This window comes from Colius striatus, chromosome 4 (assembly GCF_028858725.1).
Source record: "Colius striatus isolate bColStr4 chromosome 4, bColStr4.1.hap1, whole genome shotgun sequence".
NCBI lineage: Eukaryota > Metazoa > Chordata > Aves > Coliiformes > Coliidae > Colius > Colius striatus.
In genome coordinates, this window is record NC_084762.1 from 74,685,203 (window position 1) to 74,713,015 (window position 27,813).

At 36.5% G+C, this 27,813-nt stretch overlaps 1 protein-coding gene across 1 annotated transcript in view; it reads right to left on the reverse strand.

Annotated features, from left to right (window-relative positions):
- STK3 (serine/threonine kinase 3) overlaps positions 1-27,813 on the reverse strand; it is a 136,574-nt gene that overhangs the window by 49,846 nt on the left and 58,915 nt on the right. Inside the window, exons 7-9 of the mRNA XM_061995028.1 lie at positions 17,649-17,786; positions 15,124-15,249; positions 6,519-6,711 (exon numbers count right to left, since the gene is read on the reverse strand). Coding sequence (XP_061851012.1) covers positions 6,519-6,711; positions 15,124-15,249; positions 17,649-17,786 — 457 coding nt within the window. The remainder of the gene's footprint in view (positions 1-6,518; positions 6,712-15,123; positions 15,250-17,648; positions 17,787-27,813) is intronic.

Consider the following 27,813-nt stretch of genomic DNA (forward strand, 5'->3'; position numbering starts at 1 on the left):
GAGATCCATCCATAGCCCCATGAGTGTGAGCCCTGTGGGAAGTGTGAGGAGGCCTCCCTCAAGAGAAGCAGCAGCAAAGTCCATCTGTAACAAACTGACCATAACCCCCATCCCCTTCACTGTTGGCTTGGAAGGAAGGAGACTCCTGGGAAGAAGGAGGGGTGGGGGGAGATGTTTGTAAGATTCAGTTTTATTTCTCATTTCTCTGCTCTGTTCTGATAGTTCATTAATAAATCAAACCTTTTCTCCCCAAGATGAGTCTGTTTTGCCCATGATGCTAATTGGTGAGTAATCTCCCTGTCCTTATCTCGACTAGCAAACTTCTTGTTATATTTCTCTCTACTCTGTCCACTTTGGGAGGGAGAGTGATAGAATGATTTGGTGGGCACTCCAAACACACACTGAAAATTTATTATGAGATAGACTGTTCCATTCTAGGAGGACTTGCATTTTCCAGTTCTCATTTTTATTTGCTCAAGAGATTTGATGAGATTTGATCATGTTTAAAAATGTCTGCCTCAGTTGCAACATTTAAGAATATCAGTCTCTTTTCCATAAACTTACCCACTGCAGGACTTCAAGATGGCTTTGGGAAGAAAGCCACAATAAAAACATCAGTCTGAGAAACTGCTGGCAAGCCATGAAATGCAGAGACCACCCTGGACACTGAAAACATGCGTTTTACCTCAGCAATATCCCTGATAGGAATACAGCCACCGGAGATGTCCCCAAATAGTTACATAAGAGAAATTATTCCAAAAACTATGGTGGGTAAAACGAATGATGCAATGACATTACACAACACCAACTCTATTACACTGTTTCAAAAACATATCATAACTAAAATAAAAAAATTATAAAAACGCATTTCAAAGAAAGAAGAATGGAATGTACATTCCATTTTAACATGTTTTGACCAATTTTATATAATCTATAAAGAAAATTTCTTTTGTTGTGATGTATTTCCAACAGAAAAGTATTATATTAATCTTAAACTGATTTTAAATCAGTTTAAAAGTTCTGCTGTTAGTTGTTTTAAATTTTATGCTCCATGTTGGGCTGAGACACATATACATTCCCCCATGCTGGTCTGGCTAACTCAGAGCCAGCTGTTGTTCAAAATCACTCTTGCCTTCATTTGTCAGGTGGAACTCATCTCTCCACAGCAGTCTCTGATCCTCAAAGAGGGACCCATGGCCATAAAAGTCAAACTGCTGTCAATCACAACTAAGTGTTTACCCATAGGATCCATCTGTTCCTCCAAGGCTTTCCCTTCACCACCATGATCAAGAACACCCTCACAACCCTATAGCTACTCTGGAGGTCACTCTCAAGGTCTTCTCTGGCAGTATCATTGGAACATGCCCACTTGGATGGGCAGTAGGCTTAAACACTTGACAAGACCCAGCAGTTGTTCAACATTGTAGGACTGGGTGCTGAGCAAGAAATAACTTCTAGACACTAAGTAAGGTCAACAGATAAGGACAGCCATCTCCTACAGAAGGGAGTCTGTCACTACAGTTTCCTGGGAGGAGGCAGATGGTGGTATTTCATTTGTTTGTCTGAGGTTTGAAGGGTTGTTTTTTTACAATTTGCTCTGTGAGGCCTTTCTCTTGTTCCTTTACTACCGGGGCATTGGACTTCTTCAGCAACTGCAAATCCACAGAAGAAAGCTTTCCTCCTTTTGCCAAAATCCACAAGCTTCCACACTTTTCCCTGTCCTGACCATCTCCATCTATCTCTTGGCTGAGGAACGTTCCAGCTGCTATCTCTTCAGTGAAGTCAGGGGACCAGACTTTCCTGTCTGCAGTGCTTCTGTGAATATCCTGTCAGTATCTCCATTCCCTCAAAACATAATGGTTTTGACTATTAAAGTGAAAAGCTGTTTTGCAACTAGCTTTTAGCCTTCTTTGGACTACCACCTTTACTACAAAAGCAACAACATTTTATACAACAAGATATTCTACTTAGGCTTTATATTTCATACATTCATACCACGACTTTCTCACCACACATGGTGGCCTACAACACAGTGGAAGTAATTCTCCTGGGAAATGGGAGATAGGAGCTTTGAATAGAATAAGGTTGAATCACAGAAGGACAAAATGGTAGGGGTTGGAAGGGACCTCTAGATCACTCAACTCCCCTGCTAAAGCAGGTCTGCCTAGATGAGGTCACACAGGAACACATCCTGGCAGGTTTTAAAAACCTCCAGAGAAGGAGACCCCTCACCCTCCCTGGGCAGCCTGTGCCAGGGCTCCCTCATCCTCACAGTAAGATAGTTTTTCCTTAAGTGGAACTTTTTGTGTTCCAGCTTTTGTCCATTACCCCTTGTCCTGTCACTGGGTACTACAGAAAAGAGAGCCTAGAATTGAAGAGAGCCTAAAATTTCCACCTCAGTCTCCAAGCAAGCCCACTTAACAGTGAACTACCATGTAGAAAGTTGTCACAGCCATCTCCTTCAGCCATATTTTAAGTAGAAATTGTGACTGTATGTTATGAGTGGGTGAATTCTGTTGCTAATTCATGTCTATTAAACAACCATCTCAGAGAATCAGAAGTCAGTCTACTAAGTTTCTGAATTGGAAGGAATAATTGGAAACCAGATCATCAGTTCCTTAGACCAGAGCAGCTGGGAATCTACCAAAGGATGTTATCTAAGAAATGTTTGACTACAGAGAGCTGTGTAACAAAGTGGTTACCAAGTCTGCAGTTTTCACATCACAGTGACTTATTCACCCAAGTCTTCATCCAAATTCAGAACTCATTCAGTCTTTTGTTGTTTTTTGGGAGTATTTTTTAGAATATACCTATTTATCAGAAATACCAGCAACTGGAATTTAAATGGAAAATCCACATATTTGTCAATCATCTGAATATTTCACAGACTTTTTTAAGTACTATGACCTCAACTTTGAAGGATTTTTAACGGAGGAAAAGAGTTTACTGCACAAAACATTGCTTTGCTTCCTCAGAATAAGACTTGTAAAAATGGTTTAATAGCTTTTGTTTTATTTTTCCACCTTTTGGATAAAAGGAAAAAAATATTAAATGGTACTACTATTATAAACCCATTAGTTCATTCCAGCTGAGTTATACTTCATTTCCTCCTTCAGCAAAGCAAAGAAAATCCATGTTAGGCTAGCAATTTGCAACAGCTCTTGAAGCAGAATTACCAACATGACATTAGAATTACCTTAGAATTACCTAACACACTTTATGTCTCATAGGGTAAAAAGTAATAAAACTGAAATCTGACCACTTTTCTACATTCTATTAAATGCTGCCTCATTAGTTCACTCTCATTTTCTTTTAATATATTCATTTACTAACTATGAACTATCTAGAAGGTTTACTGAAGTCTGAAGCAACAGTTTGAAACCGCAAATAAGCTCAAAAAGTAAGAACAGGCAACTTGTTTGCCATCCCAAAGCAGCTGGCAAACATAAATTTAACGGGAAAAGTCCCCCCAAAACCAGTGAGAAGAGTGTTAATGAAGGAAAAAAGGGAACAATCAGAAGTACTCTTGATACATAAGAAAGTCCTAACACTAAGCAAGAAAGCTGGTCTGAACACTGGTCTGCAAACTGACATATGAAAGAGCTTCTACCTGCAAATGAGTGCAATCCAGCAGTAGTGCTACCTTCCATCAATCCCACTCTTTCTTCCACTCCACATTAAATCTCCTAAAGTTAAGCTCTGTCCTCTCTCCTCTCTGTATTCTGCATTTTCTTCCCTCCTTCCAGGTACATACCATGTAGTCTCTTAAAGAATGCGTGGGTGTACCAAGCAAGAAAGTATAAACACTGTTTATTGCCGGGCTGTATATTGTATGTTGGTGTAGGATGACAGGCCTCCTTTTGTTCCAATTCCCAGTTTTATCTGGGCACAATTCCCTATTTGTGAAAAAAATATGGTTTTAGTTATGTTTTGTCATAGCTCCCAGAGGCCTCTAAGCATGGGCACTTATAAATAAAAACTTAGCATTGTTTCTTATTTTGTCCTTGAGCAGAGAAACAAAAGGCAGAACAAAACTCAAAACCAAACACAAAAGCAATTAAAAAAAAGTTTGTCATAAATATTTTGTGTTTCTAGGAAGGAAATAAAACCCTTCTTCTCTAGTTTACTAAGCTTATTTCTCAAAGCTTCTTGTTTGCAATGTTCTATAATTCAGAAGTTTCAAAGAGCACTTTTAATCTACCTGTTATGGTTTATTATATTCAAATCCTACAAACATCTACAAAGTACCGTCTTTACCTATAAAAGTATTTTGAACCAAGCAATCAATCTCCAGAATATTGTGTCCTTGTCAGACACAAAGCAGCACAAAATCTACATCTGCTTCTCAGGGGCAGAAAGCATTTGTATTGTCCCTTCTGGGTGACATTTAGGACACTTGCTATTGCTCCTGTTTCAACCAATAAAACATGAATCACAGAACCAGAGGAGGAACAGCTACCGTGGACATGATTTATATTTATTTTCAGCTGAGAGATCTGGAGGTCCCATTCTTTAGTTATTTCTAGATATAAGTAAATGAGTTCCTAATGCAAAATACAAGAAAATTCAGAGAGCAAGTACTGGAACCAAACTTGTCTGACAGCTGAATGATGAAACTGTCCCTTGCCATAAGGCTACCTTCAGTTTGCAGGTTTCCCTTCACTGGAGTTACAGGTCTCAAGACAGTCACTTACGGAGGGAAGGAGTAGAAGGAAACCTGCTGACCTAAAGATTATATTTTCTTGTCTGACAAGAAGGAAGAACGAATTTATGAATTGCATTGACTAAATTTCAAGGTGCCTATGTAACTATAGGTTGTTACTGGAATTAATTACAAACTGAAAATAACAATACATTTTTAAAACAATATCTCTAGCAACACAGCAGACAAAAAAGCCACTGATTACAGTGCAAATCTAATGCCACTTTTTTTCATATTTGGTGTACTGATAGTTTTTTCCTCTCAGCACAAACAAAAACTACATGGATAGTGTTGTGCAATTTGGTATATTTGTTATACTACTTATATACAACTTCCTTATTAAGTCCGAAGTGATTTGATAGGCTGCATAAAAACTGCACTAAACTCTACTTCATAATACTTCCACACTAAGAATTACTTTATTATCCTTTACTCCAAATTTGCCTGTAATATCTTTCCCTTCTTTTTGCATCACTCACCTTTTACTTAACTTGTGAAACTGATGAGTTTGAGATTGCTTGTGCTAACCCTCCATTAGACTCCATAATTTAATAAGAAAATATTCTGTTACAGCATGAAAAGAAATTAAAGCACATACAGACTGTTTTCATGAGGTTAAACATCCTACTTAAAACTAATCACTAATCAATAGGTATGTTTGCCATCTTATTGCTAAGAACACTAAAAAAAAAAAAACCACAAAAGCCAGAAAACAAAACAAAGCCAAAAACCCCACAACCAACCAAGAAACAAAAGCAACAAAAACCCTCCTTCCAATTTATTCCACAAAGAAAACTTCTTCCATACAGAAAATGTATTCCTGCTTTGCATTTCCAACTAATCTTGCATAAGCTACATCAGATGTATATGTGCAAACACAAGTGCAACTTTATGATTGCTATAAAGCATTCTACAACCAATTTCCACTCGTGAGACATTAGCTTTCTATATTACATCCCCTCCGTGACACTCCTCCACCACAAACAATTGCCTGGGTTTAAACATTATGTTGTGCCTCATGGAATCAGGCACCTACAGCTTGAGTTAGATTCATGTATTGATGCTGTTGGTTCAAGAAATTAATTCTGTTACATTCAGTGGACCTCATTCTGTGGTAGTCTTCAGCCAAATCATGAGCATGTCAGTATGTAGGCATGTAAGTTAACTGTTTAAAAAATACACATTTATGCATATTTCAGTGTAACTTATAATTTTACACTTTAAAAGTTGTAATTTTTTTCTCTGTTATACACTCTATTTCAGTTTCAACAATCTTGACCATTGCCTTAAATCAAGCATTATTGAGTTACGGTCCAAGAAGTGTTCAAATAATAACTAATTTATACAACAAAACAAAACGCTAATTGATCATGAGTTATGAAACAATTTTGCATCAAGATTTGTACTCATTACTGAACCCAAGGAGAGTCATGATGAGTTCCCAGGACCACTGACATTGAAGCAGCAACTTCTCACATAATCACATCACTTCATTTAGCTTCAAGGAACTAGTCCAAATATATGTGTGATGGGAGACAAAAAGCAAGAGACAAGCAGTAGAAGGGAGAATTAACAGAGGTTAACTTTAGAGTCCTCCAAAGCAAAGCACCAAAGCCAGGCTTCTGCCAGTACTCTCACTATAGTCACCTTTTTCTCCACAAAATACAGAGAATGCTTAGAGACACATTTAAATACCCCTCTCCCTCTGTTTGAATCACAGAACCTGACACTTAAAAGCCACTGATGATACATCGTTCTTATGGACTACGAAAAAACATTTTACATTATTAAAAGAAAAGTTACAAAAACAACGTACTTTTCATGGTGCCATCTTCCTCTTCATCATCATCGCTATTTATTACCATGGTCCCCAAGTCTGATTCTAACATAGTACTGTTGTGTTCGATCATTGTCTGAGCACCTTCACTCATTGTGCTTGTGGCCCTCATGGTACCAGCACTCTCTGAATTGGTCTTCACCATGGTGTGCGAATCCAGCTCATCTTCATCCTATGAAGAAACATTTGCCAGAATGCAGCAGATCATTTAAAAAAAATACCAAAGTTATGAAGCAATCATTTATATGTTTATTCACTAGTCTGATGCCTTCACATGACGCAGTAGTACTGCTAGACTCACAGGTTCAAAACTTCGTAAAAAACATTCCATACAAACCAAGAGTAATAAGTGAACTCTATCCCTGACTGGCAAAACATTCTAATTACACAGTCTGAAGGACTACCATAACACTTTTTTTATTTGCCCATTACAAATGACATCAAACCAAGATTTCACCCACTTTTTTCCTAAATCTCTGTATTGGTTTACATATTTTAATGTTTTAACTATGAAGGGATTTGTAAGGGCAGGGGTTGTAGAGGGGCAGAGACAGGATGGGATGAGAAAAAAAACACCAAGCATCAAAACCCTACAAGGTCACAATTTGTTTCTCAATGAACTTGTTCCTTTCCTTTCCTATTACTCCCTGACACAGCTGACAATTTGCTTCTAGTATATATGTATATATATAGTATATATGTGCATTAGCCAGCTATGTTGTCCAAGTGTCTGTCTCTCTAATAGTTGGTCCAAGCGTACACAGCAAATTGTAGTTAGTAATAATACTAATACACCAGCTTCTGAAAATTATTCTATTACATCTCAACTAAGAGACACAAAAAATAGATGTAATTTCAATTCATAGAGTCTGGCTAATGGGATAACATACTGAAAACATGATACAGACCTAAATGTGTGATTAGAATTTGAAATGTCAAAATAACCACCAATTTCTGGAATATAATCTGTATAAAGACTAAAGTTCTTCATTTGCATTCTTCCTGGGTTTTTTAATTCCATCTAAAACAATATATTTAGTACAAGTCCTTAAAAAGAATATGATATTCCCGAAAATACAAATAGTTTACCGCTACAGCACTAGAGGACTGTGCCAGTAAGAATATTTTGGTACTGCTCCTCCTGGTGGCAACTTTTAACTTTCTTTATTCCCCCACCCCCCGCAACGTTCTTGCTAACCCCAACGTTTTCCACAACTTACATGATTCCTTTTCTAAAAGAATACTCAGAAAGTAAAGTCCAAAAGTGTCTTTTTGCCTTGCATTTTAGAAGTGCCTAAACAATCCAGTTATTGTTTCCAAATACTTTTTTCAGCACTGCAATGTAATGCAAAACTGACTCAACATATGTCTATTTCTTCTATTAAACGCTACAAACGTAGTATCTCTAAGATAGACAGGCAAATCTCTGAGTTTAAAGCAGTTACATTTCATTTACAGATTTGTTTGCCTCATATTAATACTCACTTGCAGTGCAGATGGTCCTAAACTTACTAAAACTGAAATCAGAAAGAAAATGAACTTTTTTTTCTGAAGATTAAAAGTTTTATTTTAGTAGTTAGTTAAAAAAAAATGATGGCTAACAATATAAAGAAGTAGGAAATGGATTCCTCAAATAACAATTTTCTTCTGCTTCATTAAAAAATAGATATTTTATTTTATCGGTCAAATCAAGTATCTGGATTTGTTCCAAAGAACAGTATTTCATTTTCCAATCTGAGTGTTAAAAGTCTTTATCTTTGTTACTATCTTCTGGTAAAGAGAACAGTTGTCTTCTAGTAATTAAAAGGCTAACGATCACAAAAGTCCACCTTGGTACTAACAGAGCAGTTGCCCCGATAATTTTGATGAACACTATAAAACATTTTAGGGCTTGTGCATGCCTCAGAATAATCAATTTTGTGGATCAAGACAGATTGCTTCCACAACTATTACTCCAGTCTCTCTGACAAATATGAGATTTAGCTAAGAGCAGTAAACTACACTGGATCTCAAGAAGTGGATCCAAGTCATGTAAGTGCATGGTTACATGACAGATAAAAGTGATTCCTCCCTACAAATTCCGATTTATGCTTTACAGTTTATAAATATTGATGTAGAAGTTCTGATCTGTTGTTAAAAAAGCAACCTCAATGATTAAATAAAAACAATCACAATCTCAATTTTATCCAGAAAAAAACCCCAAAACAAGATATTAAAGCTGAAGTGTCATGCTCTCATGCTGTTTATGAAAACAGATCCAAGACTCAAGCAATAAAAACAGCTAATTCTGCAATTAAATTATCTGCTGTTATCTTCTGTACAATTAATGAGAATTGAACTTGTTAAGGGTTTCTGATCCACTACTATACAGCAACAGAAAAAGCATGAGTGAGAACCCTAATCTGTCTTAAAATGCTATAGCAATGACAATAAACCACAGAAACACTGAACAACATAATAATGTAAAGCAAGTACAAGTAAAAACATAGCCAATACCCTGCAACGCTCTGATCTCCTTATTAATCAAAATATATTAGAAGGTCAACAAAACCAATTCTTAAAACATGAAAATCCATTCACAGAGACTTGATTCTCAGAAAATCATTTAAAAAGGTATCAGCAGAAACAACATGCAAGACGTAAAACTTATCATCACGAGACGTTTTCTCGGAAAAGAAGTAGCTTTGCACATCCTACCTGAGCCTACAATCATAGTAGGACTGAATGATCTGAGGTGATAAAGATCAACAGATTTTTCTGTCGCATTTTTAACATTCACATAGAAAAAAATGAACAAAGGTCGATAAAGAAAAAAATAAATAAGACAAGCAAATATGGCAATTTTCCATTAAAATGTCTTTGTTTTGTGCATGTTAAAAGAACAGTAGAGGGCACCAAAGACAGCTAACTAGGCTGCAATACATTAGAGGAAGATTTACATGCTGGCAAAATTGAGTATCCTGTAAAATAATTTCATCTACTATTAACACCTCATCATCACCTTTGAAAAACGTGGCTGTAGTCACAACTATCTTTTTGCAAAAGCACTGTAGTAGCTACATAAACACATAATACAATTTGGTTAAGAACAAGGATTTTGTAAAAGTTCCTAACACGCACAACTAGTATATGCTTAATATAAAAGGCAGATTTAATCTTAGACCCATCAGCAAAACAAGTTCAGCCCACACTCAAATCCTACCAAATTCAATAGATGCAGTTTAATCTTGCTTTCTACCTCCTCCTGATTGCCTACTAATCTTACTTCCCAGTGTTTACTCTTCCTATAATCATTTCTGTCTCTAAATTGCTGTGAACTTTAACAAATGCTTTTACAAAGTTGCTAATGCTCCTTGGGTATCTGTATTTCACTCAACAAGTTCATCTTTACATATTTCTGTCCTCATGACACTGAAAGGACAGCAATCAAATTTATTAGCATATGTGTCAAGTGTTCTTTAGCATAAACGAAAAATGCTGTCAAAATGAAGTTTTAACACATTTTGTCTATATCTAGATATCTAGATACATAGATATATCATACATATACAAACACATGGAAGATGTATGAATGTAAATATTAAACCTTTAAAAAATACAGCCTGATATATCAGATTTAAAATAGGCAACTCAAATGATTCACTAGTTCCTTTAAAATAACTATTACTACTGTGAAAATATAAAGGTAAAATTACACCTGTTATTTCTCAAGGTCTCAAAAGACTGATGCCAACTTCTCATAAATAATATATGATTAACCAAAGAAACTTTTGTATGAAGTAGTAAATAAGTCTACATTTAGTAATAATGTATTATTGATGACTGGTGAAGTTGTTCATAGTTGTGAACCACTAAGTGTCTAAGAAAAACAAAACCTGAATACTGAAGTAGTAATTCCTTGTTTGAACATTCTAAAATAATTAAGCATTTCTCACATAATAGAGACATTAAAATGTAAAAGAAAACATACAGGAAGAGCTGGTTTTTAGCTCATTCCTTTAAAGATCCACAGAAATAAATATTTAGACATGTTTCTTGCAAGCTGCCAGGCAACGAGTGACTTTACATTCCCACAATACAGCTGCCCAGCTTCAGCATCCAGTTCACATCACACTCTAAAAAATGCATGAGAGAAGAGATTGGTCATGTTTAGTAATGCCTAAACTAACATTTAAACTTTGATATTGCGATTAACCTTCTGTTGAATACACTGCTTGCAATTTTTGCTTAATTAAAAAAATCTGTACAATTACCTCAGCACCTATCAAAACATGTCAGTTTGTCAGAAGGCATTCTCTTCACATGAGCAGCTCTCATAACAGGCATAAAATCAATTCAGAGTGCACTTTTTCTAATGATATTATATCTCTCTAGAAGGATATAAACTGAGGACTATATTCAACCTGGTCACTTATTTACATCTGCATAATATGAAGTTTTGAATAGAGAAAATATTTATATTACAATTGACAGCTTACCATACTATAAAATGTTCAAAGACAATGGTAAAAATGAAAAATAAGAATCTACTTTAGAGATATGACTCTTCCTCACTTGAAGAAAAAAACTTGAATTGATTCCAAAAAATCAAGTATGTAACTGTTAAATCTTTGGATCTGAGTAATTCTTGAAAACCTCCCACCACTCCTCATTCTACATTCAATTATGTAAGTCACCTATAACCTTAGTGCCCATTACAGTACATATATGGCTTTAAGAGGGAATAAAAGCTATAAAAACTTACTCAAATGTAACTGTTAAGGTTAAATCTGATTTCCTAATAAAAGGAAAGTCACAGTTAGAACATTTTACACCTTTCTTCTTGATAGGTCCCACAACACATACCAGTGAGTAACAAGCACAACTGCTCATGCTTTACATAGGAAATTCTTGGGGATTTAGATCAATAGATTCAGGCCCCTGACAGGTTAACTGAAACCACTCTTAACAGTATACAGACTCAATTCACTGCTCATGAGAGACCTTTAACATTGATAGATTCTACTTAACACTAACATCAATATTTGCTCTTACTTTTAGGTGTTATTAAATATGCATTTCTCCAGGTTTGAGTCTGATTTTGAACACCTATGGTGAGGACTTCATAGTGATATCATTGGGAAAAACTCACTTTGAAGGTGTTATTTTCCAAGAATTATATGCTAGGTGGCTATTACTTTCCAATGGAACAGTAACTTCCATATGCAATCTGAAAACATGTTGAGATATTACTGCTTCTACTACAACGCAAGGTAACAGAGGGACTGTCCAAATTGCTGCTATTATTGCACGTTGACTTATCAAAACCTGTATTATGGTTTGAAATGTGTGTTCATACATACCATACACAAACAGCCCTGTATTTCACACAGAATCAAAAGGGCTGGAAGGGGCCTCTACAGAGGACCTCTAGATACCATCTAGTTCAATCCCTCTGCTAAAGTAGATTCACCTAGATCAGGTTACTCAGGAACATGTCCACGTAGGTTTTAAAAACCTCCAGAGAAGGAGACTCCACACCCTCCCTGGGCAGCCTGTGCCAGGGCACCATCACTCCTACAGTAAAGCAGCTTTTCCTTATGTCTGAGCAAACATTTTCAAGAGTTTAACCGTTTGTCAATACAAAAACTTCAAGAAAAAATCCCGGACATCCTCTTGTCCTTCACAAGGTATTTTTGCAGTAATAAATATGTGGTGGCTTCTAATCTTCCTTCAACAAAACTGATAAAGCTAAAGGGAAAAAAAGTACAAAATCCCTCCAGAATAATCTCTAGGAGTAATTAAATGTACCCATGATCAGGATAAAAAATTACAACATCACAGTGACAAGCTCCACTTCCCACTTTGCCAGCAGCACCAGCTAGTATTCCAATTCTGTTTGTTCCACTTAAAAGTGGAATATCTTCTTTTTGTCTTTCTACGTGCTCTTTCTCTACATTTGGAACTTCCCTCAACATCAAAGATATCCATTCATTCCCCCTACTGAAGTTTACAAGAATGGCACAAACTATTTTTTTTAAATACCAATTTTCTCTTCCATGAGGAGAGTTGGCCTTTGCTGGAGAACTACAATTAAACTCTCTCACTTTACCATGATATTGCAAACACACTCTCTGAATTACTGTCACTTCGAATGCACACATAGGTAGCAAATATGACAGACTGATTTACCTTAGTCCACAATAAATTTGACTACAGACTATTCGTGTAGCCTAGCACATTACCAGATGTATCTCACAGCAAAAAAGAGGCATACGACTGTAAACCTTTCCGTGTTTTCCTCAAAAATGGTTAGAATAACCTGTTAAGCAGAGTTAGAATGTGTAGTTCCAGCAGTTGCCACCCCTTAGCAATATGCAGTAATCATCCACTTGAACTGTTAAACTTCTTGTCTTATGTTCTAAAATATTAAGGGATAGTTTATATTAATCTCATTTGTTCTCTGTATTCAGCTTACCTTCAGAGTAATTTTAAGTCCACCCTTCACAAAGTTTATTTTGCATTAAAACAGACTCATAGAGGCAGACAGATAATCTTGCTGAGGATGCAAACTACTTAGCTCATAAATGCAACCACAAGAACTAAGGAATTATGTCCAAATGCAATATATTACGCATTCAATATTCAGAATCCATCTTCTCATTCACAAGCTCCCTTTCATGGCCTGCACTGACAAGTCAGCTTTGCCTCAAATCGTCCTCTTTGGTATTTTCAAACACCTTTATTCTTTTCTCAGGTCCCCTGATACTACTGGCAGGGCTGCCTCTATGCCACTGCATGACTATCATCATTGTCCCTTACAACTCCTCTATATCATGTTCCTCAAAAAAACTGAGCAAGGTATGTTAATGCTATGCTTGCCATGTCAACTAATCTTCTATCTCCTCTGCCTGTGCCTCTCTTGTCTTCCACTCTGACCTTCTGGTATATGATTACAGCCTCTAAAATTCTGTTAGTATAAGTAAAAAATAACAGACTTAGCATTTCCATAGATTATAAATAACTCTACTTATTGTATCTACCATTGCAGCATAGGTATCTAAATGGCATCCCAGGCTGCATTAGGAGTGCAGTAGGTGGAGAGAGGTGATCTTTTCCCTCTGCTCAGCACTGGTGATGTCTGCTAAGTCTGTAATACCCTGTTCCCTGACTGCATCACAAAAGTATGTGGCAAAACTCCCACCTATTGCAATGGTAACACAAATGAAAGGGAAGGTGTATACCACATACTGAGCTGGCATGGACTGTTTCATCCATGACTGGCAATCTAATACATTATCTGAACCACAGATTCAGTAATTAGATGTCATATCTAATTTTGGATTAATGAAAAACATATCAAAAACACCCAGATATTTGAGCTCTACAGTTCAGAATGTAGTAGGAGAAAAGTACGCTAGTAAAGACACTAGTGTTTTATATTGGTAAGAAATCAGTCCCTTCAGAGATCAATTGCTCAATGTATCAAGTCACAGACCTCAACACTGCATGTCAAGCCACACAACTCCACATAGGTAACATTTCCTAATGTAAAAAAAAAAAAATCCCAACCTTCCTTGTATGTTTTATTACTGACTAATCAAATACAAACCAGAGTAAACCATCTTTATAACCACCAGCTATCAACACTCTTAGAATATACTCTTGAAACAGAAAAACAAAAGACCATACTGTCTGTTGGAATACAAAACACTCCATGGAATCTGCTTATAAAGTATTTCTATATATAGATCATCACCTCTCAGCAATACGTAACAAAGATTCTACATTTTGGGATAGGGCAGACTGCATTACTGCACTGCTCTTTTTTGTTTGCTTAAAGCTGTAAGATTTCTATTAACATTCCAGTCTCCATCTTCCCTGTGTGTTAGTCCTGAATGACCTTGGTTCTCATTGTAGGTGTGGCAATAAACTTCTTTGAAGCACATACTGCTATATTGCACAAGACTGACCTAAAATAAATCATGTAGGAAGAGTAATAATGCCAGGAACATTGATTATCCCTAACATTGCCAAACAATTCTAAACACAACCTATTTATCACACGACCTGCTTCAATCCTCATATGCTGACTGACAAGGTAATCTAAAGAATGAAACGCTGTCACCATTTTCACTTTATAGGCATAACTTGACCCAAACCATACTGTAATCACCACTTACTGTGTATCACAACTAACTATTCTGTGTATTAGATTTTACATTAGAAAAAGCTAGAGTGTCCTGAATTTGAAATTAAATCACTTGTCTAGAAGTCCATATGTGGAAGTGGAACCGTAACAGATTTTTCTGGGGGGAGAGTGTTATGTTAGTCTGAACAGCTGAAGTTGACATATTTTCTTTTCTCACCTCCTAGAAAAACTTTTTACAAGGACATATCATGGAATAGTGCTTAAAGCTGGCTCGTATGGAGTTACTCACAGCAGCATGACTCATAAACAAAAGTGGAATACTTAGTCCTCGTAGGCTAAAAACCAGGTAGAAATCTGGTAAAGAAAAGCATTTCAAAACAAGTACAAGAAGTAAGGGGAAAATAACAACTTATCTACAAAATACAGACAGTCTTAGGAAAAAAAGGTACATACAGAATTCTCTTCCTCCTCTTCTAGTTCTCTCTGTTGTTCCTCATGTCGCTTTGCCTTTATCTCCATAGCTTCAGTGATCAGGTCCCTTAAAATTGAAACTGGCTTGGCATTCTTAATAAATGTATGCTAGAAAAAAAGTCATTAAATTATAACATCATTACAATAGTTACACTTCAGACGTAATTACAAGTGCTATTCAACATCACAGATTTCACTGATAAATAATACTTTACATTACACAATAATTAAAATCTATCCTACCACTACATACAATATCTTTTAGCTGTGTCATAACTAAAATTTAACTTTAACTACTTTTAATAACAGCAAGCCTTGGTAAATGTATTCATACACCAACTGTTTTACAGTTAAGGATATAATTTTCCAAAGGAAATGTGCAGTAAGTAGTAAATAAATAAAGGGTGACTGTTTGACATAGAAAAACAAACTTTTTCAGATATTCAGTTACAGAATTTAATTAATCTTAACAAACTGACAGCATAAATTAGTGGCTGTAAGCAGAGCAACTATGGCTGCATATTTCAACAAACCTGTACTTTGTATGTCATAAAACATTTCTTTATCTATGATGCTGAAATGTGGAACAAGTAAAAAGATATTTTGCTTCTAGCAGGAAGATTCATTTTTAATTCAAGGCCATTTAAAATGTAACTTTTTCCTTTAAAACCACATATGCTCAATACCATTTACATTCATTTTGCTGTCTAGTAAACACCTGCTGTTACAAAAATTCTGACTTTTACATTATTATATAGAAACAAAATTTAGTCAAAATGTAACTCTAAGCACCTCAGAAATGTAGTATTAAATACTAAAAAGTTTTTCCATGAAGAACAGTATTGGTTAAACCTACTGTCTTACAACTACGATCTATCTACTACCTTGATAAAGTAATTCAACTACTCTCTTTTTTCCTCCATGATCTTTTCCCCACAGGCAGTACTTTCATTCCCACTCAGGCACACTCACAGCACTCCTAGCTTCATGACACATGCTCCAAATTCCAGCTGGGGAGAAAAGGTAAGATATACTTGTGCCACAGTATTTGGTAATACTGGCCAGTAAGCACATGGAGAGAGGAACATTGAAGCTTTTTCCCCGCCCTCTACTTGCACACATTAATGCAAGTCTCTTCTATCTAGCTGCTGCTGTTCAGTTAACCATGTGAACTTTAAATGTTTAAGATCTCAAATGTTGATTTATACGTCATATGAAAATATCTAACTTTTAGTTTTTACTGTCCTTGCAGTGCACATTTTGGTGTTCTCACAGTGTGAAAAATAAAATATTCATAACATGACTTATGAATTTGATAATCTATTACTGGAAACTACTTTGTAAAATTTTTATGTTCTTTGTGTAGTGGAGTTCACTTGAATTTAAATTTTAAAAGAGGCTACTTTTAGTCAGAGATGGAATAAATCTCACATGAAGTTTCAGAAGATCAGATTCTAATATAGACTGATGAACACACAAAATTAAGAATAATATCTACTAATAGCAGTAAAAAGCATGAAAGAACACAAAATGCTCCAAAAGTTTAACGAAATAATAAATCAGGAAAGTCAAATGAGCAAAGGACCCAGGAGAATTTTTCACTTTTGTCTCATTATCAAAGCAAGTTATTTACAGGAAATTCTAGATTCTATTTCAATTATCATGGAACCTATTATTATTTTTCTATATTTTTTTTTCACCCTCTCTTACACTACTTTTGATCTTTGATTTTCCTTAGTTACTTTTAGGCTTATTATTCCAGCCTGTAAGGCAGAGGATAACACAAATAGGGGGCCCAAAGGAAAAACTCCTTTGTGTTTTCTCTCTCCCCCATGCAGTAAAATGTGTGGCCATTGTAAAAGTACGTGAATTAATATATCAGTCCCTCTTGTTTGATTTTTGTAGTTCTTTGAAATTTCTCTGCTCTATTTCTACCTCAGTACCAAAAGCATGGAACTTTTACACTTCTGCAGCTACAAAAAGTTTGAGTCAGCAAGAGGGTGAAAGCCTGTCTCCACAGATCTGCAATGCCAACTGCAGCTTTAATTTGTCAGTGCTCAATAACTCAGCCCAAGAACAAACTCATTATACTGTCCATCTGCATCAGACCCTTCCAGGACACAGAGCAACCTGCCTGCTTAACATGACCCAAAGGAAAGATTTAACAGACTCCATGGGTGGTCCACACTGAGGGGTAACCTGGGCTCAATTCCTTTACTTAACACTTGTCTAAATCCTGAGATCTATTGAGGGGCTCTAACCACAAAGTAAGGATCCAAATTTAATAACAAGAGCCAACCTTAAACTATATAAAAAACGATTAATTTTTAGACATGGCAAAGGAGAAATGAGGGTAGAGAGAGCTGACAGCGAAAAGACCACAAAGTAGAAAATAAATAAGGCATGATAATAGCTAAAATGAGATTTGCCCTGTCAAATGGTTCTGGTTTGAGACTAGAGGAAAAAAGCCAGAAAACTTGCATTTCCTTGGTAACTTCAATACTGACCTGTAACAGCTGTGTTGCTGTAGCTCTTTGTTCAGGATTTTTCACTAAGCATTTCTTCACAAAATCTGTGAATTCATCAGACCAGAGCTCTGGCTTCCGGAAGGTTGGAGGGGGATTTGTAGGAATCATAAAAATAGCCTAGATAAAAATCAAACAATAGCAAGTTTAAACAAAACATATCATCATAGCACTGAAGCCAAGTAAATAAATTGCTTTATCCATCTTTCTTATCAGGCTAAGAATCTGGAAGACAAATTTTAAGTAAGCTAGGATTTCCACTCAAATCGAGATTCAGGAAGTAAATCCATCTGCTACTAATGTAGCTACTTCCCATTACATTTATTTAAACTGTGCTGCATCAAGGACATCGCTCATTTTATCTATTGCTGTTTATCAATCTTGAAAGATATTTTTTAGTAGAAATTACAACACTGCTTTTTTAAAGACACATAAAAATAAGTTAAAGGATAATTGCTTAGGAAATTTGGTAGGACTACCATTTCTGTTTGCATTCATAATTCTTCAGTAGTTTTAAAATGTGCTTATCCTAATAGGATTTAGAGACATATTGTAAAAGGCCTAAGACAAAACCAAAAACAACCAAAAAATATTCAAATAACTTATCAACTAGCAGTGAAAATTCACTTGAAATTCCAAAGGCAGCATTTTACCTACATAACAGCAATTTCACATCATCGAGAGCCATATGCAGACAAATGTTTCACTTAGGAAAAAGGATTCCTGCTATACATATTACAAAGAAAAAAAACCTTTGTCCTACTTAAGATTATATATATTGTGCCATTTTCTTTACGATCTTTTTTCCATGTTTTTCTCTAATTATACATTCACTCTTGTAAGGGAAAAAAAACCAGTATCATTCTGAGAGACTACTCTAAAATAATGGGAAATTTTGAACTTCCATATGTAATATCTCAAACATAGTACCACTGCTTAAGATTTACATAATGGCAACACACAATTCAAAGCTAAGCCTATTGATAGAAATATAAAGTAATTATTTTCTTCCAAAACCAGGTTAATTTCAACCACATTTTCCAAAGGCAAAAGGAATGAAACTTCATTTATTTTTCTACAAGCATGGGCAGAAAAGAGGAAAAAAAAATTGATCTGAGAGATTATGCACCGTTAATACAGCAGAGGCACCAGAAGATTCAGTCTGTGTTTGTAAAACAGGGAGAAGGGAGAGCAAGACTTTACCCACAACTTCTTAAGAAGCCTGACTGGCCTTGAAAGTTGGTTTAACTTATTCAAATCCTCATTCTAAAATTCATCTCATGTGCTGATGAAAAGCAAAACTCATGCAAAATGATACAAAAATCATGTGCTATAATTTTAATGAAAAACTATTTCAGTAGTGAATCATCTGCCTTAAATCAGATAATTACAAATTTCAAAACTCACTATCTGCCTAACACAACTACAAGAAGAGACCAGAGCACTTTGTTTAATAAGATGCATGCTAGAGTAGCTTTGTATTTTCAGTGGGGAACTGTGACAAACTAGTAGATTAACTCAAACAAGTAACATGGCACTCTATTAGCCTGTAATTGGCCTTGCCTATTTCACTTGTGATACAAGATCAATTATCAGTACAAGTGAAGGGCTTCTGGTATAAAGCAGTGGCTAACAAACTCAGCTGTTTCTGTCCTTGAAAGTAATGATCTCTTTTGAACTTTGAACTGATGACTTTTGATCTTATCTTTAGCTACTCTTAACAGATAGCTCTGCAGTAGCTTTAGAAAACACAGCTGTAACAGAAGACTAGTAACTTTGGTTTATGTGATGTCAAAATGTATACCTCCTGTTTGATAATAAACATTGACCTGTGTCTCCTCAAGTAGTTTCAGAACCCTACTGAGCTCCAATGTTCTGGGAAAACTGTCTTTGCCAGTTATTTTCAAGAACTACACAGCAGTTAAGAACCACAGCAAAGAAGTGACTTTATAATTCACAAAGGAGAATGAGAAGAGGGAATTCATGAATGATTCTTTTATGGCAGGCAATAAAAGCCACAAAAGGAGATAGTCAAGAGCTAGAGTTAGGGTCCTAAATCCACATTCATGCTTTCTATGTTGGTTGAAAATAACTACTGCAGAAACATGTATATGTATTTAATGCTTAAACTGTAAGCATTTTTTAATCCTAATATGTGACATGAGCTGTTAATTGAAAAAAAAAACCCATGTTTTTGTAACACACACAAAAAAATTGAAACTAATTATTCCAGTGTTTAGTCCAATTTGTTAATTATGCCATGCACTTGTTGGCATGTACCTCCCCTCCCAGTTCTCATTGCTCCCTTTTGTTAACCAGTCTTAAATGCTGGTTTTCAATTCCACCTTCTGCCTCTACTTTCTCACGTTGGTTTGTATATTTCTCTGCATAAGAGTTAAGCTCCCTCTCTCTTTCAAAACAGTCTATGATTTAGCTTTCAACTACTTCTTTTTCCTTCCAAGAAGCTTACAAAGCAATCACTGGAGAATTATAAAGCTGGTCCCAGATCTCCAGGAATAAAACCAAAATGCTTATCCAACAGGAACTTATTCTTCATTTTTGCTTCCATTTCTTGTCAAATATATCTTTTCTACCTTAAAAGAACTCTGTCCTATTTCAAAATAAAACTAAGCTGTTTCAGTCATCCTGTTCCATGAGTGCCAAGTGAAGCAGGAAACCTGAGAGACTTGCTTTTTCATGCTGCCTTCATTTTACCCTAAATTTCTCCACTCCTTGTGTTCTCCCAAACTATTAGTTGTAGTAAATCCTTGTCTCCACTCTTACTTGTGTTTTCTCTATAAGCTTCCCACAGCTATTTGTATTAGCTCAGACGTTACAGTAGGGCTGATGGCAATGCTCATACAGCCACTGTTAGGCAACTTTTGCTTAAAACAAAAACCAAATATAAACTATAATGAGATGGGCTGAACTGGCAGTAATAACTGCAGGGACCATTCAGAGGAAAATGTTCTGCAGGGAGGGCAGGTTCTGACATACTACTGAAGAGTTGTGAAAAATTCTCCCACCTTCAACATCACCTTCTACATTTCTTTACACATCTGAGACAGACTGGCAAGTCTTACTCAAATAACACATCAAATATATAGCCACAGTGTTAGATCGTATGACTCAGTTTTCTGTTTTAACCACTCAATCATCCTTTAGTGTTTGGTTTGTTTTTTTTTTTTACATCTGTAAGCTGTGAGATGTCAGAACTCAGGCCTGAGAGACTATGGTAGCTTAACCAGGTTTTCACATGTCTATAATAGAGTCCATTCCAAACTTGTCCTGAACTGGCTCTCCTACCTCCAAACTATTACAGGATACATATGACAGGGAAGTGAGCTGGGGCTCTTTAGCTTGGAGGAGACTGAGGGGTGACCTCATTAATGTTTATAAAGACATAAAGGGAAGATGTCAGGAGAATGGAGCCAGGCTGTTCTCAATGATGTTCAATGATAGGACAAAGGGCAATGGGTACAAGCTGGAACATAAGAGGTTCCAAAGAAACATAAGGAACAACTTCTTCACTGTGAGGGTGAGGGAGCACTGGCACAGGCTGCCCACATGGGTTGTGGAGTCTCCTTCTCTAGAGATACTCAAAACCCACCTGGACAAGTTCCTGTGTGACCTACTCTAGGCAGTCCTACTCTGGCACGGGGGTTGGACTAGATGGTCTTTTGAGGTCCCTTCCAACCCTTAAGATTCTGTGATTCTGTCACACACCACTGAGGGCAGTTTTCAGTGGCCACTTCTGAACTGGGCATGAGACAATCTAACACAGTTTTTACTATAACTGTTGCCTGGAAGCACTTACCTGCTCGATAATGAGCATTTATGGTTACACTTAACACTAAATTGAAGACCAGGCCTTAAATGAGAGCAGAAGCGCGCAAGCCAGCACACGGTTTTCTTTATATTACTCTTCAAGGATCTAGCATTTTAAATGAAGTCCAGGCCGAAAACATTTTTTTAATGAAGGTTTTTTTATGGACAACTTTATTGGCGTGAAAATGTAATTATAGTGATGATGGTGAATTAGAAAATGCCAAAAGAAAACCAAGGTCCTCGTATACCTCATTTGGAATTTCCTAATCAGAAAATCCTTGCAGCTCATTGTTCCTGTCAGTCAGGGTAATATATCTGTATTTCACACAGCCCACAAACACATTAAATGATCAACAGCAATTTGGTAGAAGTACTATGTCTTTTGAGTTTTACCTCCTTAAATAACATCTCTATTCCTTAGGTGAAATAAATGACTCAGAATATTTGCACAGTATCAAGAATGCTACTGAAGGAGATAGTAAAGATTTTTATCATGTGATTTATTAATTTTCATGCCATGAAGCTCCATTGCTAGAATCTACAGAGAGAGAAGGATATAAGGCATTGGCATACAGTTTGTGACTTCATAGTTTTTGGCTCCACAATTACACTATTTAGCTTATCAATCTACTGCAGGAAACAAACTAAAAAAATACATTTAAACTCAGTAATATATTTTGGAGTATGAAATTTATTTAAGGCTGAGGAGGTTAAATATTGAATATTATAACATTTTATCAACTTTAAAAGCAAAGTATCAGTTGAAAGATACATTTTTCTCTTCTTTGTGATCCATGTCATAGAACTTTCTCCCTTCTTGAACAGCCTTCAATAAGGCTATTGAAACACCAGTAATTATTCCATTACACAGTTCAACAATTGTCTAGAAATGGAACACCAGCATTGACTAGAAGGGTGAGATATAAGCAGGTTTTATGCCATTTTTGCCTTGTTGGAAGTTTTTTGTGGATTTTTTATTCAAAACTACAATAATTTTACAACAAAGTTTGTTGCAAATCTTCGTAACAGTTACTGAACACCACCTTGTGCATTTAAAGAGCCAGTTTATTATCTGCTTCAGTGTAGATAATAAATTTAATTGTTAGAAGCATCCTAACCTATCACTTCTCTTATGCTAACATGGAATTTCACTCATTAAGATCTTCTATTGTGCTCACACTTTTTGTGCAGAATTACAAACTGTTCTGTTTCCATCAGACATCTATCAGTTACCTGATCCAAAGAAATTCTCAATTTTCCCCAAGTTTGATAAAATCCCTAATTGGAATCTGAATGTGTGATTCAAAATGTTTGAAAAGCCTAATTATCTTTCTGCATGAAATATGATATCTGTTGAAGCAGCTAATCGCAATTTTTACTCTTTCTTTTTCAAAAGAAAAAAGTGGTTTCTCAGATACACATCAATTTTCAGCCATCTAATTATATGTTCCTTGGGAGGCCTAAGTACTGCTCTTTACTTATCTCTGTGACACAAGCAACATTAACTACAGAGATCAAGCAAAAACCACTGATATCAAAACTGCATCCAGCAGCCCATGCACTGCTAGTCTTTCAATTTTCACTACCTGTCTCATTCCTTAAATACTTTTAACAGACAAATGGCTTGAAGAAACACACTAAAACACACTGAAACAGAGCATCCATTTCAATTTTGCAAAGGAAAAGCTGAACAATTTACCTTGAATGAAAGATTATAGACATGCAAAAGTTGTCAAATAAATTTTATTCTCTTAATTTACCACTAACTGTTTTTTGAAACTGTGTCATAAGAAGTATTTAATGAAGATATGTTCAGCAAATAATTACTCCAGACTGTTCTAGTCACCCAACAGAAAATTGTTTCTCCCATATCTTAGCTAAAACACATTTTTTGTTTAAGCTGAAATATTGACAAAGTTGTAATCAATTTAGGGGAAAAAATGTTAATTAAAATTGCTTATTTTTCAGTTTACTTTAATAATGAATTATCTAAAAAAAATGTTTTGGAATGTCATTTGGAAATAAGTAAATAAACGAAACAAACCAGCAATTACATTATTCTGAGAGCTAGACCATCAAAATAAAATGGAAATTATTTTGCCCTTTCAGAAAATTTGAAAAACTGATAGTACCAAATATTAAAAAACACCTACTGCTAGCAATGAAATTACTCTTCTAACATTAAGCAAGAAGTAAAGATTCCTATTACTGCTCAACTAAAAAGGCATTTTCTTCACTAAGAGTGAGCAATGACTGTCCATCTAACTGAATAACAGAATGAGAATGCTGCACTGTTACAACCACCTGCCCCACAAGCTATCAGCAAAAGCACAAATAGGATTGTCACCAGAGGCCTAAATGCACGAAGAGATCAATGGAGATTTAGTCCAGAGAACTCTGGAGAAACAATAATTGACACAGAATTTTTAATCCTACTCAAGGGAAATATATGTGACATTTAACATGCAATTCTATTGTGCTTACCTCAGTAGTTCTTCAATAGTGACCACTGATTATGTACACAATCGTATATACAATAAAAATTACATTCAAATTATTTTAGGACAAAATGACAGACACCTCACATATTAACACCAGGACTGATTAAAAATAGAAATCCATCAAAACAGAAAAAAGGCCCAAACCACAACTGTTACCAGTGGTTTAACAGCCACTCATTGTCACAAGCTTCCCTCTGGAACAATGACCTTCACTGTACAAAACAAAGTATGATTCACTTAAGATGTAAAGCAATAAAGTAATAAACATAGAGACAAAATACATAATCGAAAGAATAATCACATGATTAACAGCAAAGATGGGTTACTGAAAGATAAGCCATTTATATTGACCTGTATATTTATTACTACTAGTAAGTTCATAACATTTTGACAGCGTTACAATAGGTCAAAACCGCAAAGATACCAATCTCAAACACTTTGCAATAGTCAGTGCAATTGTAAGCCTACTCAAAAGAATCAACCCTTGCCTTGTTAGCACTGTCACGCAAAAGAACTGTGCCTCAAGATTCACCTCTGAACTTACTATTTCTATTGAAGGTGGAAGCTGGAATAGATGATCACTGTGGGTCTCTTCCAACTTGAGATATTCCATTATACTTTTTTTTTTTAATTGCTTTCAATTTCAAAAGAATATTACAAATATTTTGCTCTGTGACAACAGCTTGAAGAAGCTGGCATTCTAAGGCCACAAACTGATTCAGTTTGGTGTTTTTCTACTGATTTTAAACAAGTTCACTTACAAAACTGGTACCTGACGTGGTTTAACCTTCTAATTGAATCTTTACTTGACACAAACTTGGAAAAAAAAGGTATTTTTAAACATAGTTGGATATGAGAATATTGCCTTTTGATACTGATGGGCAACATGTCCTCTTTGTGAGGACATTACTGAAACAGAGAGATGGAGCCACTTGTCAATTTGAGGTTCTACCATAATCCTCAGGGAACTTCACTGCCACTTAAGTGCCTCTCAGATCAAATTACATATTATGGCAGATCTTTAGGCAAGATCCAGGCAATTCAATGCCTAAAGGATATCTCCCAGTCACACAAGTGTCCAAGAACTAAGAGGAAGAAAGTGTCTTCATGAATGTTGGTATCTCCCTCAGACAGAAGCATCCTGCTACCACTTAAATCTTCCTTTAGAAAGAAACTTACTTTCCCTGCAAGAAAACTGGAACAGTATAACTTACTTGAATAATAAAATCTTTTTGCTTCCCAGAGTATTTTGTGCTGTTTCTGAGAAAATGAGGAAGTGATTACATCCAGTAATATATTAAAATCTACTGAGACATGAAGTGGAAAAATTGCATTTACAATTATATTTAATAAAAGAGTCAAGACGTAACTTATATTTGTGAGAAAAAGCTACAGTTAACTCACTGGACATTAAACGTGAAACCTCTGCCATAACCACACACAGTAGTAATGACAGAAGGCATTCAAGAAACATGCAATAGTTTCAGGACAAATTAGACCTAAAGCAGCAGAATTTTGGCTCAGTTCTAGGCATTACTCTTTCAGAGATGTGAACCAACTGAAGATGACTCAAAAGAGAGTAGCTGTAATACTTATACATTTAAAAAACCCAACCTGCAAGAAAAGGATGAATAAATTAGCATTGCTCAGTCTAAGAGGAGGGAGGTGACTATATTGAGAAACATGGTACCAGTCTCCAATATGATAAATGCTGCTTCAATGGGGAAGAAATTTTTTTTTCAAGTCTATAAAGAACAGAAAAAAGTTAATATTTTTAATTTCAACATACACTATTCAGGTTACAGATTAAGAAAGTTCCCAATAAACTACCTAAGAAGTTTCAGAATTTGTCACTGTATTCTACCAAAAATCATAGACAAACACAGTTTCCAAATTGTATGATGAAAATTCGTGCATGTGTTTTGGAGATCCTTTCCTCCACTACCATCACTTCCCCATTTGTCCTGTGTTCACAAAATCTCAGAAGATACATTACTTTTTCACATATCTAACCTAAAAATTCAGTGGAAGTGTACATCACTCAAAAATTTTATGAAATGAAACTCCATGTGCTCTCTCACCCTGAAACAACTCTTCTGCCTCTGATTTTACGTGCATTATGTAAGTGGTTACATTTAAAAGTCAGTACTTCAAGAGATTACAGATAGCACAGTATAAAGCAGGAGTTTAATCTAGTCACGTCACAACTAGAATAGAGCCTTGCTAGAGATATAATCTGCATGCTGTGAATTAAGAAATTTATAGTTGCTGATAGCTCATTGGGATGTCCAAATGTGTAAAATGTGAAATATACAGGATTCTATTTGGATAGCCTATGTACAGACTGATCATGTTTAATAGAAGAAACATGAAACACAAAGGAACAATGCTCACAACATTTGCTGCTTCCTACTTCACCATTTACAACGGGAACTGATGGAAAGCTGACAGCAAAAGTCAACCACCACAAAGAAGAATGATTCATTCAATTGCACTGTTCAAACTGAGAACTAAAATTAAATTGATATATTATTACATATATTAAATGACTACATCACACTGAAATAATTGAAATGTCTAATTAATTAAAGAAGATTTTCTAGTCTATGAAAGGGGAACTAACTGAGTATCAAATTCTTGTATCTTAAAGCTCTGTCTACCATCAAGCAAAGAAAGAAAACCTCTCCTATCTCTGCTCTGTTGACACTCAGGGTACTGAGAGGATAAAAGATCCAGCTTTCCCAGCTACCTGGTGTTCTGGTTTAGCAAGGAGCAGCTTTTGGCTTAGTAACAGGGGGAGCGGGTTGCAGTGAAGACCCGGTAAAGAGTTTGCGGACCCTCCCCCGGCTCCTGGGTTCACACCCACCTCCGGCCTGGCTGGGCCAATCTGGCGCCTCTGCGATCACTATTTAGGGGACGGGAATTTGAAATGCGAGTCAGGAGGTGTAAGAGGGATACAAGATGGAGGCGACCACGCGGACCCTTCGGCCAGAGAAGGAGGAAGGAAGGAGGAGCAGTAGACCGGAGACCCTTCTGCAAGCCGTGGCGAGAATGCAAGCTGTGCCCCTGCAACTTATGGAGATCCGTGGCAGGACTGAGAGCCACCAGCAGCTCCATGTGAGTGAGCCCGGACGGGCGAGGGACTGTGTGGGGAGACGGCCATGGCCCAGGCCGTGTTGGAGAGCCTGCACGCCGCAGAGCAGCCCCACACGAGAAGCAGAGAGGAGCTGCAGCCTTTGGACTGGGTGCACGTCGGAGCAGCCCGTGCAGGGCTGCCATGTGTGTGAGCTACCCCACGGACTCGCAGGGAGGACTGGTGTGGAGTTCACCCGTCCTGAGGAGGGACGAACGGCAGAAGCTATTGGGAGCAGAGTGACTGAGACCTCCACTGCCTGCCCCTCCGAACCGTTCAGGGGGGGGCAAGGTAAAAACCCCGGGATCAGGGCTCTGAGCCCGGGAAGAGGGGAGGTGTGGCGGGAAGGTGTTCTTAAAAAGGCTGGTTGGACTCTTCATTGACGTATTCCTCTGTGTTGTTTCGTTTTGGTTATGTTTTGGGTTTTTGTGGGTATGTTTTAGTCGATGTTGCATTAAATTATTTTCTGGTTTTTTTTCTTCCCCAAACCGAGTAGCCTGGTCTGCTTTGTCCTGAACCTTAAGCGGCAATTAAGCCCTCCCTGCCCTCGAGCAATTCTCAGCCTCTTCGGTACTTGAGGCTAATCGTGGTCTTTGTTCCCTGATGGGCCTAAACCACGACACCTGGTATGCACAAAGAACAGTGCTACTGTTCCTGCCTAGATAGTATTTCAAATATTCTCCTT